The sequence below is a fragment of the Notechis scutatus genome, chromosome 1, assembly GCF_049901735.1.
Source record: "Notechis scutatus isolate UNSWTSFEM ecotype Mainland chromosome 1, rNotScu1.2, whole genome shotgun sequence".
Classification (NCBI taxonomy): Eukaryota; Metazoa; Chordata; class Lepidosauria; order Squamata; family Elapidae; genus Notechis; species Notechis scutatus.
In genome coordinates, this window is record NC_142009.1 from 338,049,888 (window position 1) to 338,066,589 (window position 16,702).

A 16,702-nucleotide genomic window follows, 5' to 3' on the forward strand; every position below is an offset into this window, starting at 1 on the left:
GCCAAAAAGGCATTAAGAGTTGTTAACCTAATCCTACGTAGCTTTTTCTCTGGTAATATCACACTACTAACCAGAGCATACAAAACATTTGCTAGACCAATACTCGAATACAGTTCATCAGTCTGGAACCCACATTACGTATCTGATATTAGCACAATTGAGAAAGTCCAGAAATATTTCACAAGAAGAGTTCTCCACTCCTCTACTCGTTGTAGAATACCTTATGCCACCAGACTTGAAATTCTAGAACTAGAAAACCTTGAATTACGCCGTCTTCGGTCTGATTTAAGCATGGTATATAAAATCATACATTGCAATGTCCTACCTGTCAATGAATACTTCAGCTTCAACCATAACAACACAAGAGCACACAATAGATACAAACTCAAAGTTAACCGCACCAAACTTGATTGCAGGAAATACGACTTCAGCAAAAGAGTGGTCAATGTCTGGAATACTCTACCCGACTCTGTAGTTTCTTCCCCAAACCCTTGTAAACAATTGGCAAATCAAATAAATAAATAAATAAATAAATAAACTCGGGATGATAATAGAAAAGCAATTTGGGAGTACTTTAAATTTTATTGTTTTTTGTAAAGTTTTATTATGCAATAGTTTTTGATTAATATTTTAAAATGTAACAATATAGTTTTGTGTACCTTTTTATTATTTAAGCATTAAAGACATAACATAATAAACTACCTTTTGTTTTGGTATATCTTTTTTAATACTTAGTCATTAGGGCAAAGAAGTGATGTTGAGTTGGCCTCACCCAGCCCTCTATAGTCTTCCCTGTAGCTGCCCGCGCCTTGCCTTGCCCTCTCCAGGGTTTGCCAGGCCTTGGAAACTGGCAAAAAACACTTGCTAAGCAATTGGCCACTAAGCAAGGACCTGGTCATTAAGTGAGGACCACTTAAATTTGGGTTGCCAGCCACATGGCCACATGGCCACGCCCACCCCAGTCACATGATCACTTGTTTTGTATCACAAATTCCATTTCTATATTGAACAATGTGTTTTCTAGGTGTCCAAAGTCCATCATATAACCATTATAATCATGTACATACATATATAAGATAATATCAATCAGTATTAAAAAGTATACTACCCTCCATATTGACATCAATTGTATAACCATCAAAATATTTACTAATCAGTTTTTCTTTCTCATGTAGTCCATAGTTCACATAAATCCACTCATCTAACCTCTGTATCTACCAACTAGCCATTTGTAGAAAAGTTCCCGTGTTATAAAATATTCTGAATCTTCTTTTTCTTTAATTTTTAGAGTTAACCTATCCATTTCTGGATAAGGGATGCAGTGGCTCAGTGGCTAAGACGCTGAGCTTGTCGATCAGAAAGGTCAGCAGGTCAGTGGTTCAAATCCCCAGCGCCGCGTAATGGAGTGAGTTCCCGTTACTTATCCCAGCTTCTGCCAACCTAGCAGTTTGAAAGCATGTAAAAAATGCAAGTAGAAAAATAGGGACACCTTTGGTGGGAAGGTAACCGTGCTCTGTGTGCCTTCGGCATTTAGTCATGCTGGCCACATGACCACGGAGATGTCTTTGGACAGCGCTGGTTCTTTGGCTTTGTAAGGGAGATGAGCACTTCCCCTAGAGCCAGGAATGAATAGCACATATGTGTGAGGGGAACTTTTACGGTTACCTGTCCATTTCTGCAAATTCCAGAATCTTTTTGATTATGTTACCATCTGTAGAGGTTTCTTCATTTTTCCAGTATTGTGCATATACATCTTTACGCATGTGTTATTGACCACTGCCGTGTCCAGGAACTGAAGTACTAATGTTTCATGTGAAGTATTAATACCAATTTATAAGGCCTAAGGTGACATGTCCTGCCACCATCTGGAGAACTCAGAGATATTTTTTAAAAGCATGTTTCACCTTGGAAGATTTTTCTGTCTAGAAATCCTTTGGGGATACATGAAGAATGACCGTTCTTCTGATAATTGCAAGGCAAAGCAATTATCCCACCCATTTAGTAACAGCTTTACTTCATGCACCAGAATGGAAAACATGTTTGTGTCTCTTCTTGTAATGCACAGAGCAGATGGATTTGAGAGTCACAGTGAAATTAACTATTTGACCTGCATCAAACCGAGCCCCTGCATACATGGTGGCCTGTGCCATAGTTTGGTCAGAAAGTATGAGTGATAATGGGGCATGGTGACACACGACAATCAGTTGTATCCTGGTAACTGTGAACACTCATACTTAGATGGAATAAGTAATTTATTATTGAAGCCAGAAAAACATCAGCATCAACCCTAGCATGACTCCTGCCTGATCATTCTTATCACCTTCTCTCCTAGGACAGAAATCAAGGTTTATGCACAAACTGATTTGAAGGTTGCTCCTGAAATCTCACTGGAACTTTAGCAGATCAGACACCATCTATGCCACCTGGATGGCACCAGGACAAATTTATAGCAACAATTAATCCTTCCATCCACAGGTCAGGAAGAGAATTATTTCATGAAGCTGAATTCTGCTTTTAAGCTATGAAGCCTCCTTAATCCCCCCACCACCCGCACTGATATATGATGTAAAGTCATGGATGCATGTTGCCCTTGCACAAGTGGTGGGGCAGGCAAGTATATGCATAGCTCGATGTGCATGAGCAGCAGGCCAGTGTACAAGTGTGCAAGTGCCAGCTGGCCTGCCTCTTGTGCAAGTCAAGCTGATGTTTACTCATAAATCATTCCTATACCTGTTACTGAGTTGATATTAGAAAGGGCAGGGGAAGGCCTGAGGTTGCAGTGTGGCAGATTTATTTATTTATTTATTTATTTTATTATTTATTTATTTATTTGTCAAGCGGTTATAAGATAACAGGTATAAGTATATACATAGTTATGAATACATGAAATGGGTACATATAAGAAAAATAAAAGAAACAATAGGACAGGGATGGTAGGCACATTGGTGCGCTTATGCACGCCCCCTACAGACCTCTTAGGAAAGGGATGAGGTCAATAATAGACAGTCTAAGGTTAAAGTTTTTGGGGTTTGGGGAAGAAACCACAGAATCAGGTAGAGCATTGCAGACATTGACCACTGTGTTACTGAAGTCGTATTTCCTGTAATCAAGTTTGGTGTGGTTTACCTTGAGTTTGTATCTATTGTGTGCTCTTGTATTGTTATGGTTGAAGCTGAAATATTCATTGACAGGTAGGACATTGCAATGTATGGTTTTATGTACTATACTTAGATCGGACTGAAGGCGGCGTAGTTCTAGGTTGTCTAGATCTAAAATTTCAAGTCTGGTGGTATACGATATTGTGCAATGAGTAGAGGAGTGGAGAACTCTTCTTGTGAAATATTTCTGGACTTTCTCAACTGTGTTATTATCAGACACATAATGTAATGAAGGCCAGAAGCACATTCTATGCTTATCTTAAGGAGATTGTAGCCTAGGCTACTGGATCTTTCATTGAAGAGCATGATTGATGACACCCAGCCCATGAACATGTTTGTTAGAGACTCTGATATATGACACACCTAGACGTGTTAGGGGAAACAGAGCCATAGGTGATAGTAAATTACATGTCTCAGAGTTGGCTTCATGCAGGTTAATACTCATCATGTTGCTCCTAATAAATCATTTGGTTTCTTTTGAAATTTAGCTTGAGGCTCATGATTAAATTAGGGCAAACGCCAGACTCCTGAACATGCATGTGCATGTTGCTGTGGAAAGCTTGTTCTCTGAATGCCTTTCAGCTTGCTGGTGTCATGTGGGAAGGTAGAGTACACAATATTGGCTCCACCTGGTTGACTTATGAACCCAGGTGTGTTCTATAGGGAGGTTGGGGTTCCCCTGAGGATCTAGTAGGCTAATTAAGTACACAACAAAGAGATGGCTCACATTTATACATTTATGAAAAGAGGGAAAGTGTTAGCTTTTATTTTCTTCTATAACATTTCAGGTGCTTCTATGAGAATGATCTGATAAATATTACCACAGGCCCTGTGAGCTGAATGGCTCCATTCATACAAAAACTGATTTTACCAACACAAATGGATATGCAACTATAAAATTCTGGAAGCCTTATATACAACAATTGCAGCAAGATTAATACATGCTCAAAAATAGAAACCTTAGACACTGGAGAATTATTTCATAATTGTTTAGAAATATCATCACATCCTAAACATGCCACAGACAAATATAAATGTGGCCTATTCCTGCATTAGTTACAGACTCTTGTTTCTTATCATATTTTCTCTGCAATTCAGATCAGGTCCCAGTAGGATAATATAGCATTTAGGGGAAAATATACAACCCAGGAGAGCAGCTCCAGAGGCCAAAATGGAGAAGATCTCTACAGCCACCATGGACTTCCCTTTGGTGCTCAAGTAGGTGGGGAGGAAGGTGATCCAAACACTGCAAAAGACCAGCATGCTGAAAGTAATGAACTTGGCTTCATTGAAGCTGTCAGGCAATTTTCTGGCTGGAAATGCCACTGTGAAACTGACAAGGGCCAAAAAACCCAGGTAGGCGAGGACAGCATAAAACATTGAAGCCGAGCCTTCCTTACATTCCAAGATAATCTCTCCAAACAAGGAATGGAAGTCCAAGTTGGGAAATGGAGGGAAGGTTCCCAGCCAGGTGGCACAAAAAACTGCTTGGATCAAGGGACAGGCTATGACAATGGAGTTGGTCAGTGGTTTTCCTAAAAGTTTCCTTGTCTTGTTCCCAGGCTTGGTGGCCACGAAGGCCAGAACAACCATGACAGTTTTTGACAACACAGAGGAAACTGCAAGGGCAAAGAGAATGGCAAAGGCAGATTGTTGGAAGAGACAAGTGATCTTCCCTGGTTGACCAATGAAAAGGAAGGAGCACAGGAAGCAGAGCAGAAGGGAGATTAGGAGGATGTAGGTGAGATCACGGTTGTTGGCCTTGACGATCGGTGTGTCATGATGTTTATAGAAAATCACCAGGACTGAAGAAGTGATCACTGAGAGGAAAAGAGCAAGAAAAACTAAAATATATCCCAAGGTATCTTGATAGGCAAGGAAGTGGATCTTCTTGGCAATGCATTGGGCCTTGTCTTTGTTGGGATATTGGTCTTCTGGGCAGGGTTCACAGTGAGCTGCATCTGAAATCAAGAGTATTTATGTAAGGATTTCAGGGACACCTACTCTGAGCATTATTCTTTCCACAGATATGATATGACTATCCCCCTTCTACTGTGGTGAATCAAGAAAGGGGATGATGAAAGGGCCCACTTGGCAACTAATGTGGAATAAAAAGAGCAAATCATCTGGCCATATCAAAAAATAAAGCAAGGATTGGAGCAAAAAATAGGATTGACAAATCTGCTGATAAAGCCAGAAAATTTGAAGAAATTGAAACAGACAAACCAACAACTGCAGAGATAGAAAGTTACCTTTGATAAGGAGATTGGGACATGGGCAGATAATTGGGAAAACTGGCAGTATAAGATTGTACAGGAAGAAATGTTTAGAGTGAACAAAAAAGAGATAGATGAAGATAAAGATGAGGAGTGTGGGAAGCGAATTAAAAAATGGATAAGAATTGAAGAGTTAAAGAGAAGAAGAGATGATGGATAGGAAATTGCCCTCTCAACATTAAAGTAGCCTAATTACAAGTTAGAGATGCAGAAATAAAATTAGATAGGGAAAATATTGGAACATAAATTGTTTATAGAATGAATAAAAATAATAGAAAGATTAGAAGTTTATAGATGCTAGTTCTTTTTTATGTATGTTTCAGATTAATAATGTTAGCATGAATTGGATCAATATGAATGGAATTTAATTAAATTTGTTTAGATATAATAGATAAATGTTTAGATTGAATAAGGAAGACACAGATTAAGTTGAAGATGAAGATGAGGAACTAGGCCTTTTTTGCCTATGTATATCAGAGTATATAAATCTGATTAATTTGATATTATTAACAGTGTTAGCGTAAACTGGATTAATATGAATGACACTTAGTTAAACTTCATACTGTTATTGTGAATTTATATGGAAAAATGGATAAAAATTGAAACACACACACACACACACACACACACACACACGAAAAAGCAAATCATCATTCATTCATAATGATCTTGAGGATAGGTTAACCAGAGACAAAGATTTGTTCATTCCATCTATCCATTCACTGGATGCTTCCATAAGTATTGTGGCTTTCCCTAGAAGTCCTACCTGTAAATAAATACTTCAGCTTCAACCATAACAATAAAAGAGCACACAATAGATACAAACTCAATGTTAATCACACCAAACTTGATTGCAGGAAATACGACTTCAGCAACAGAGTGGTCAATGTCTGGAATACTCTACCTGACTCTGTGTTTTTTTCCCAAACCCCAAAAACTTTAACCTTAGACTGTCTACTATTGACCTCATCCCTTTCCTAAGAGGCCTGTAGGGGGGCATGCATAAGCACACCAATCATGCCTGCCGTCCTATTGTTTCTTTTTATTTTTCTTATACATATCCATCTCATGTATTCAAAACTATGTTTATACTTATACCTGTTATCTTATAAGTGATTGACAAATCAAATAAATAAATAAAGATTGCGGCTTGTTTTCCCCCCTACTTTATACTGAAACCCAGAGAAAATAGATCAGTTAGCCATGAATGTTGCTATTTTGTACATTATCACTGCCTTAGTTTTCCTGTTTTCCCCCCCTTCCTTCCTTTATCTAACAAGATTATCTGAAAGATTTTTCTAAAGATTATGAGTACAAGCCAATCTCATCAAAACAGAGAAAAATAACAAAAAATATTTTGATGTATCGATTGGCTTCCTTGATCCTGAAAGATCTACGTTTAAAATCTGCTGTACCTGTCTGATTAGAAGTGGTCCCTTCTGGACAAGTGTCACATTGGTAGCAGCAAACCTGCTTGCCCTCTGGAATGCTTCGCCTCTCTCCTGCCTGGCATCTCTTCATGCCACACCGGGCAAATGGCATCTTCTAAGACAGAAAAGAGAAATACTTTGTCAGAGTATATTCATGAACTGGAATAGAGCATGGTAACAAGGTCAGCCAATGAATAGGCATAGCAATTAAGTCAGCCAATGAGGATGGTTTGGAAACTGAAACTAGAAGTAGACTAGGCATGGCTGTATATTAAGCTCTGCAGCACAGAAGCTATGTTAAACTCTAAGTCTGTCTATTGAAGATGAAACTGCTTCTCTCCTCTGCTGTGTGTCTTGCTTGCCTGCTGAACAAAAATGAAACTTATGTCTGTTTCTGAGCTCCTGAGTTGCTGTTCTGCTCTGAACTTGTAACATGTATGCTTCTGTTTGCTCCATGTTGGCAAAATCTACAATTGGTATTGTGAAATTAACTTTATATGTTTATAAAGAAGTTTAATGATGCCTCAGCCACCTGTGTTTACTTTTCTGGCACTGAATTTATGCTGCAATACTCTTAACATACTTGAGATGAAGTAAGCAATGAACATTCTTCATTAATTCCTTTCCACCTTCCTATTTCCATTCCATATTTCTATAGTTCTATGTCAGAGTGTTTGCAGCATGACTATTATTGTGAGACAACCCAGGAGCACAAAACAGTGCACAGAAGCTTTGTCTTTTAATAGTGGTTTGTATTCAAGACTGCTATATACATACGTATATGTGGTAGGCACATACCAGGCAAGTAATCAGTCTTCGTTACTCTGCATGGAGAACTACAATGGAAATAGAACACAAGGAGAGAGAGAGAGAGATGCCCTCTCATGGCCACCTTTATATAGACAGCTTCTTAAAATGGCAATATCTCTGCTGACCCATCCTCATCTTAAAGCGGTAATACCCTGCTGACACATTCTTATTGTATCAACATTTACAGCAGCCTTACAACAGCTGGTCAGCTATTAAATATCCAATACCTTAACAAAAATGTCATCAAATGGCATGGTTCAACACTGTCCACAGAAACCAGGAGCAGCTCCTGAGGGATTCAGGCCAGTGGCACTCCTGCCCACCATTGGATACTAGAGGTTGAAAGTGAGACATTGACCTGCAGTAAAAGGCTTGTGACACTGAGCTACAGGATTTCTAAAACAAAAGTAATGATGATGCAACTGAACAAGAAGTCATTGCTGCACCTCCTAACTGCATCCTGGGTTTCAAGCAGTTCTTCACAATCCAAACCCTTTATGGGTTGACACAAATTAGACCTCAAATGTGCTACATGCAAAAGCAGTTTCTCCAACAAATGGCTACCATATTTCCTGACTCAAATGACCATTTTTCAATGTTCTGCATCTGTTGCAGAGAATGAATCTTTAGGTAAAGGTAAAGGTTCCTCTTGCACATGCATGCTAGTCATTTCTGGCTCTAGGGGACAGTGCTCATCTCTGTTACAAAGCTGAAGAGCCAATGCTGTCCGAAGACGTCTCTGTGGTCATTTGGCTAGCGTGACTAAATACCAAAGGCACTTGGAACGCTGTGACCTTCCCATCAAAGTGATTCCTATTTTTCTATTTGCATTTTTACATGTTTTCAAACTGCTAAGTTGGCAGAAGCAGGGACAAGTAACAGGAGCTCACTCCATTACATGGCGCTAGGGATTCGAACCACTGAACTGCCGACCATCCTGATCGACAAGCTCAGCATCTTAGCTACTGAGCCACCACGTACCTGAGCTTAAAACATTTCTTTTCAAGCTCACCTTTGTTGCCCAGATGATTGCATTAGAGTTAATGGTGAAATCTTCACCTGGGGGAGCCCCAAGGTCTATTTTCCCAACTTTTGTGGGGACAAAAGATTGATTGGGGAGAAACACCCAATTGAGAAGATCAAAGCAAGTAGAACCCAGTCCATTTTCTGAGAATGAGACTTCATCTCCAGCACTATTGTTAAATTGAACATTCCTCAAATAGTAAAGAATCTGAAACATGTAAGTCAGAAATTGGAGAAATTGACTGGAAGCCATACATGAGAGATTATGGCTTTGATAAACATTTGTTAAGTAATATCCTAGGAGTTGAGTGTATGTCTGAGAAACTAAAGGAGTTCCATTGGTGGAGATCTGGTCAATCAAAAGTAACACCAAATATTTGTCTACTTCCGCACCACTACAAAAGTTTCACTTTATTACTAGGCATTGTATCATAGCCTCTTCAATTCTAGTTAACAGAAAAATTAACCAGTGGATGGCAATTGTCATCAATGTGGAAGCCAAAGGTGATTTTCAGAAACAGTAGTAAAACCTTGTTGATTTCAGTGACTGCAAACATCAAGACCAGGAACTACAAAAATTTCTTTTGTATGGGAACATTACAAGAAAATGCCTGTGTTTGGTGGAGTTTGCTTTGCTTTGGGATGTTATTTTGAAGCAGCAACTCCCATGGTTCATTGTATTTGGATTCAGTAGGGCTTCAACTGATTTCTTGAAACATCTTCAAGAACTACACCCAGATTTTCATTTTGCTGTGAGCTGACAACTTCCCCTCTGGAATGTCCACTTTGGAATGCACTACCTGATTCTGTTGTTACATCCTCTAACCCTCACTCCTTTAACCTTAAACTATCCACTATTGACCTCACCTCATTCCTAAGGGGCGTGCATAAATGCACAATCATGCCTACAGTCCCTGTCTTTTTGTCCCCATTTCCTGTATTCTTACTCATGTTTATACTTATATATTTATCTTGTAAGTGATTGACAAATCAAATAAATAAAAATAAAATAAAACCATTAAAGACTTTTCAGGACGTTTTAGGAAAACCTTTCCTCTATGGATCTTATGGAGAAATGTTTTGGTTTATTTTTCTTTTTCTTCTTCTAACCCTTTTCATACAAACAATGTTCTTAATTCTTCTTGTTCCGTCCCTTGCTTTGTGAGGGAAGGACAAGAAGCAATGGATGAAAACTAATCAAGGAGAGAAGCAAGCTAGAACTAAGGAGAAATTTCCTGACAATGAGAACAAGTAACCAGTGGAATGGCTTCATAGGTTTTGGGTCCTCCATCACTGGAGGATTTTGAGAAGAGACTGGACAACCACTTGTCTGGAATGGTGGAGGTCTCCTGCTTGAGCAAAGGGTTGGACTAGAAGATCTTCAAGGTCCCTTCCAACTCTTCTCTTCTCTTCTCTTCTCTTCTCTTCTCTTCTCTTCTCTTCTCTTCTCTTCTCTTCTCTTCTCCATTCCTGTTCCTGTTCCTATTCCTATTCCTATTCCACTCCATTCCATTCCATTCCCTTCTGTTCTATTCTATTCTATATTCCATTCTACACTATTCATATTATAGTTTTTAAATAATTGATGTTTTAATCTGTACTAAGAGTATTTGTATTGTAGTATACAGATATTTAATCAGTAGTTCAAGAAATTTGTATGAGGAGTTTGACAAGACCAGTTAAAAAGTTATAGTTTACCTGCCATGATTGGATAGTTGAGATCCTCTTTCCAAGCCTCATTATGTCTGGTCGCACTCGTGATCCATACATTGTGTGTAATGCATGTCCCAGAGCATGAACGGCATTGTAGATGTTGTAACTTTCACCTGTCATGCTTCTTTCAAAAATGTAATTCGGCAGATTCTGTAAATTCTCCTTTCCTGTACACTGTTTTTGACCTTTTTGAGGGAATGTTTCTGGTTTGTAGATCTTGCAATCAAAGACCCTTTGCCACCATTGTGGCAGAAAAATATCCCCTTGTGGATTGAAAGGGTCTAAAGACAGGAGGAAATGGGTGAATGCTAATGTATCACTGGTGCACTCTCTAAAATGCAGAGACCCATGGAAGGGTATTATAAATTTCAATATGTTTTGAGATCCTACCACACTTACTTTCCAATGGGAAGTTAAGATCCAAACTTTGCAAAACAATGACTTTGTCCATTCTTCATGAGCGTTCATCACCAGCACTAAATCTGTAATAATACGGGAGTCTCCAAACAGAATGATCACTTCAGCTTTAGACCAGGTTTTGAAACTATGAAGTACTTTCAACATTGTAGTAGTAAGTAAATCATATTTAAACATTTCAGTGAAGACCAGGCAGATCTCCTTCTCCTTGAGCATTGGCATCATAGTTGAGATGAAATGCTCTCCAATGTCATCTTCAGGGGCCAGAAGCCCAACCCAGTTCCACTGCAAATACAGGAGCAGCTGGACCAAACCCACATATTGAGGAGATTCCTTGGGATTAATCTGGAGGAAGGAAGGATAAACCCTTCTCTCTCCCTGAGAGAACTCAAAGCCAACACCAAGCTGGAGAAAGTGAGAATCTTCTTTCAAAGACAAAAAAAATGTATTATGGCAAATTTAGGAGTCACCACTTTGTAGCTTTGCACCACCAGTCAGGATGACTCACTCTGAGTGGCAGGTTTAACCTTCTTCCCTTCTTAGGAAGAGCCACCAGTTACACATTTTGACTGATTGTAATATGTCAGAAGACAAGAGAAGAAACCATTAATCCAGAGAAAGGAAGGATATGCTGTTCTGTCTCCCTGAGAGAACTCAAAGCCAACACCGAGCTGAAGAAAGTAAGAATCCTCTTTAAAAGACAAAGTAAAGATGAATGTTGCCTTTACTTTAAGGTTCACCATTTAGATATTTAGATTAACAGAGTTGGATGGGATCTTGTAGGTCATCTAGTCCAACCCCCCCCCCGCTCAAGCGGGAGACCCTACATCATTTCGGACAAATGGCAGTCCAATCTCTTCTTTAAAGTCTCAAGTGATGAAGCTCCCACAACATCCGAAGGCAAGCTGTATGTTGTATGTTGCCCCACCAATATAGCTAACTCACTTGGCAAGCTTAAACCTCCTCTCAGGAAGAGCTACCAGTTACACATGTTGCACACAGTTACCCAACGAGAGAAGCAACCTGGAATTATTTATTTATTTATTTATTATTTTATTTATTTATTTTGATTTATCAATTGCTTACAAGATAACAGATATAAGTGTATACATAGTTATGAATACATGAAATGGGTACATATAAGAAAAATAAAGAAACAATAGGACAAGAACGGTAGACACATTGGTGCGCTTATGCATGCCCCCTACAGACCTCTTAGGAAAGGGGTCTTGATGGAAAAGGTCTTGGTGGAAAAAGAAGGTGGAGCCTCCTCGCCAACGGACCGTAGATCATGACTCTCTGCGGCTATGGTCTGTGCTCTTTTGTTGGAGATCCCTGATCATTATGATTAGGGGCTGAAGATGCCTTGGAGGGGTGGCAGAGTAAGGGGAAGCCGCAAGCCAGGTTGAGGGGAGCTGCATCTCCCCCCCTGTGCTTGGTCTTTTCCCCCCCAAAGACGACTGCAGCGGTGGTTTAAAATGGCCACCCCAAAGAGGAGGACTCAGCTGGATTAAGATTTGTGCAGGAGGGAAGAAAGAGGTGGATAACATCTGAACCGGGACAACTGGGTAATACAACTAAACAAAAGTACCCCAGGATTAAGGTAACATGGAATTTTTAAGAAAAGAAAAGTGAGCAGCGAAATTACCAAGGGACAGGAAAAAAAATAAGAAAATATTTTTGACAGCTAAGCGGGGCTTCGAACCGGGAAAGGAAGAAGTTGGAACTAAAGATTTAACTAAATTGGACTAAAATATTTTGGGAATAAACAGGCATAAAATAAAGCTGGACTTAAGATTGCCAAAAAATAATAATAATAAAGTTTACAAATTGGAGACTGGCTTGTGCTGGAATATTGAGGTTCGAAAAACCCTAAATAAAAAAATAGGGGGGAAAGGTGAAGACTTTGTATAATGGAGAGTGCCACCTTTTGACAAAAACTTGAGCTCAAACAAAACGGAAAGCATCCTGTTTCTGAATGAACTTGTGTGGATATAACATTAAAGAAATATTGAAACAAAGTAAGAATCTTATAAAGTGAAAGCAGAACCAGAATAAAGGAAAAAGCAAGGAAAGACTGACTGTGGGATTGATTGATGTTTTTGGTATAGACCCTGGGCTGGAATAACTGAAAACTTTAGATAATTGAAAGAAGAAAGAAGGAAAGTAAAAGTGTTTTTTTTTTGTGTGGACTTTAACAATAATAAAATATAAGTGTAATGATGATATCTCTTCGGGAATTAAAAATGGAACTTAAAAATATGAGAGAATTACTACAGGAAAGAGGAGAATCACTTTGCTCTGTGTGAGAAAAAATGGAAATGGCGATTGAAGAACAAGAAGAAAGAGCTTCAGAGGAGGAGGAGTCGACTCAAGGAGAAGACATTTTAAATAGACAATTAACACAAAGAACACTACAAAGAAGTGGGGAAAAAAGGAAGGATAAAAAGTTGAGATTTAAGAAGGCAATCAAAAGGGAGAATACCTGTGAAGTCAGGAAAGGCAGAAAGACCCAGCAGGAAAAGGGAAAGGAAGATATTAAGAAAGAGAGGGATATCAATTGGAATGAGAAAAGATATGGGGAAAAGAGGGGGAGGAGAAGCAGTAAGAAACAGGTGCATGAAATAAAGAAATACGGAAATAGTAAAATGTTGAAAAGAAATTGTTTTTTCAGAGATAATGGTTGATGAATTAAAAAGGGGATTCTGCAGGGTGACAAGGGGTAATAAGAATATTTCTCCAATTAAAAATATTTAGAAAATAGGGTAATATAGAGACTGATAACTCTTATTAAAAATCAAGGGGGGGGGGAAATATGCTGCGGAATCCAAATGAAAAGATGTAATGATTATTATTGTAACTTCTTAAAAATAATGGTTTATTGGGAATCAAGATGAGGGAATAAAGGTATATTTTAATCATTGAGGTGTCACACTCAAAGCAGTAAAAGGGGGGAAACCTATACTTGTTTTGTTTTTTTTAGTGTTAAAATTTGTATTAATCTAGAATTTATAAAAAGAATGTGTGATGGAAAGGGAATATGACAGACTAAAGAACCAACTAAATTAATAAGTTAACATAGACTATTAAAAGCAAGGAGAGACATTGGTAACTTTTTATTATTATTGTTATTGTTATTGTTATTATTATTATTATTATTATTATTATTATTATTATTATTATTATTATTATTATTATTAGGCAAACACATATTGTTTATCTTTATTATTAAAATAATTATTAAAGGATTATATTTGAAATAATTGAAATGAAACAAAAAGTTGTCTCGATTGAGATTAATGAAAGAGGCTAGAATTAATGTATTTGTTTCTCTCCTTACTGAAAATTTGGAATGGAAAAGGTAATAATAGAATTAAGTATGCATATATGAATGTATAATTGCTGTCATATTTGTATGTAGAGGTGGAAATATGTTGTCCACTAAAAAGAGATTTTTGTTTTTAATGTGAAAAAGTGAATAAAATTTATTAAAAAACAACAAGGTATTGACTATTCAGCTTATATTTTATTTTCTGATTTTTTTTTGCCAATATGTAGAACAGAGCATATATTTGTTGAGATTTTAAGTTGCCATTTGTTTGACCATTCTGATACATAGTCAAGATCTTTTTGAAGGGTAGCAGTATTGTCTGTGGTATTGAACAGCTTTACATCATCAGCGAAGAGAATGCAGTTGCTCTTAATATGATCACAGAGGTCATTTATGCAGAGTATGAAGAGGGTTAGTCCTAGAACACTGCCTTGGGGGACACCACTATTGACAGGTTCAGAATTTGATAGGACACTCCCAATTTTGACCATTTGTTGTCTGCTTGACAGGAATGCTTCTATCCAGTTATGCAGTTGTCCAGAGATACCATAAGATTTTAGTTTTAGGAGTAGTTTGTCGTGTACCACTGAATCAAAGGCTTTACAGAAGTCTATGTAGATTGCATCTATTGTTTTGCCCTGATTGAGTTGTGTAGTCCATATGTTTTTGCAGTGTAAGAGTTGCAGATTACAGGATACTTTTTTTTCTGAAACCAAATTGTTTATTGGAGAGTAGGTTGTTTGTCTCTAAGTGGAGGATGATGGATTGGTTAATAATTGATTCCATGACTTTACAAGTGATGCAGCATAAGGAGATTGGTCTTGTAATTTTCAACTAGGCTGGGGTCTCCCTTTTTGAAGATGGGGATGACTGTGGCTTGTGACCATAGGTTTAGGGTAATTAAGGAGAAACTTCCTAACTGTGAGGACAGTGGAACAGCTTGCCTTCAGAAGTTGTGGGTACTCCATCACTGGAGGCTTTTAAGAAGAGAGTAGACAGTCACTTATCTGAAATAGTATAGGTTCTCCTGATTGAGAAGTGGGCTGGGCTAGAAGACCTCCAAGGTCCTTTCCAGCTCTATTCTATTCATGTTATCTGGCGGTGAGAAGAGAGAAGGCAATGGAATAAATTGCCATCAGTCTGATACAGAATATAAACTGCACCAAGATGTGGATACATTTTTTGAATAATAAGTTAGGAAGGAATTCCTCTTGGCAATTAGAGCATTTCAGAATTATCTCATCCTTTATTTCTTTGGGGTTATATAAAAATACATACCTTGACCCCTATGGCATGCATTCTATAAATCAATTTCTCTTGGTATGTCCCCCCAAATACTGTTCATTTCATCTTTGACTTCTATGTGCATTTGTGTTATCTGTTGACTTCATAACTTTATCTAAAGAAGCCCCCTTACCTGTGGGACCTTGAAGATGCTGAAGATGGAGGCCATTTGGCTTGAGCATTTGGGGTTAAGACCTCCAATGACAGACAGCAGAGTGTCCTGCCTGTCACATTTATAACCTGGAACCATTTGGCCTCTTGTGGAGAGCAGGGAGAGGCTGATTATTGAAATTCTCCTCTCAATCTTGTGGTTGTCATAGATGTGGAAGCCGAGTGTGATGTTTGGAAGGAGACCCAAATCTTTGTTGACTTCTCTGATTGCGAACACCAAGGCCAGGAATTGCTGGTAATTCTTGGACATGACTCTATAGTAAGAAAAACATTGGGAAACATTACAGGAAAGCTTGCATATGCTAGTAGAGCTTTGAACTACACTAGGACATTGGAAATATTAGGAAGACCACTACTTCTAAAAAGAATCCCCGAATCCAAAAGAAAGAGACAATTATGTACATCTTTCCCCTCCAGGTGAAACTTACTCAGTTGGTAAACGATTCTGGGATGGGTCTCTAAAAAAGCCCATTCCACTGAAGAAAAAAACAATGTTTTTCAGGGGCAAGCTCCCACCAATAATGAGATCTCCGGGCCTGTAATGAACCTCCGGAATCTGCAAAGACCTTGTCAACACACATACAGTTTGCATCCTCTTAGCAGAAGTTGGAGGCAGGAGCCAGAAAAGCAGCAGAAGCAGCGTAAGAGGCAACCCAGTCATTCTTATGATTTTTCCTCTTAGATCTGCTGTGCAAAAGCTGAATTGCAGGCAGCACTTGAAATCTCCCTGGAGTTTTAGGACAATATAGTGAGGTTGTTCCACCTGGATGGCTTTGTAGCAGGTTGATATCAACCATGATACCCCCATATATGTGTTTGGGCTGTGACCAAAAAGAAAGTTAAGGCCAGCTGAGTCTTACCAAATTCAGGTGTTAGCTCTTTGCAAGGCAAGGCAAGGCAAGGGGCATGGCCTGCTCCCTATGGCAGAATGTTGTTTAGATCCATGGGGGATACTTTAAGAATTACTGTTCTTCTGATAATTGCAAGAAACAGCAAGTGTCTTGCCTGCTTAGCGTTATATTATTTTTGTGCATCAGAAGGGGAAAAACATTGTTCCCCAAGATGGCTGCAGCCTGGTAGGAAGATTTT

At 38.6% G+C, this 16,702-nt stretch overlaps 2 protein-coding genes across 2 annotated transcripts in view; both read right to left on the bottom strand.

The window, feature by feature from the left end:
• Positions 1–16,702, bottom strand: part of LOC148133592 (vomeronasal type-2 receptor 26-like) — a 274,460-nt gene that overhangs the window by 29,085 nt on the left and 228,673 nt on the right. The window lies entirely within an intron of this gene.
• Positions 4,151–15,863, bottom strand: LOC148133594 (vomeronasal type-2 receptor 26-like). Its single transcript, XM_087951132.1, has 3 exons — positions 15,576–15,863; positions 6,850–6,979; positions 4,151–5,119 (listed from the first exon to the last, which is right to left on the bottom strand). The coding sequence occupies exons 1-3, from the start codon at positions 15,861–15,863 to the stop codon at positions 4,215–4,217; spliced, it is 1,323 nt and encodes a 440-aa protein (XP_087807258.1). The 3' UTR covers positions 4,151–4,214.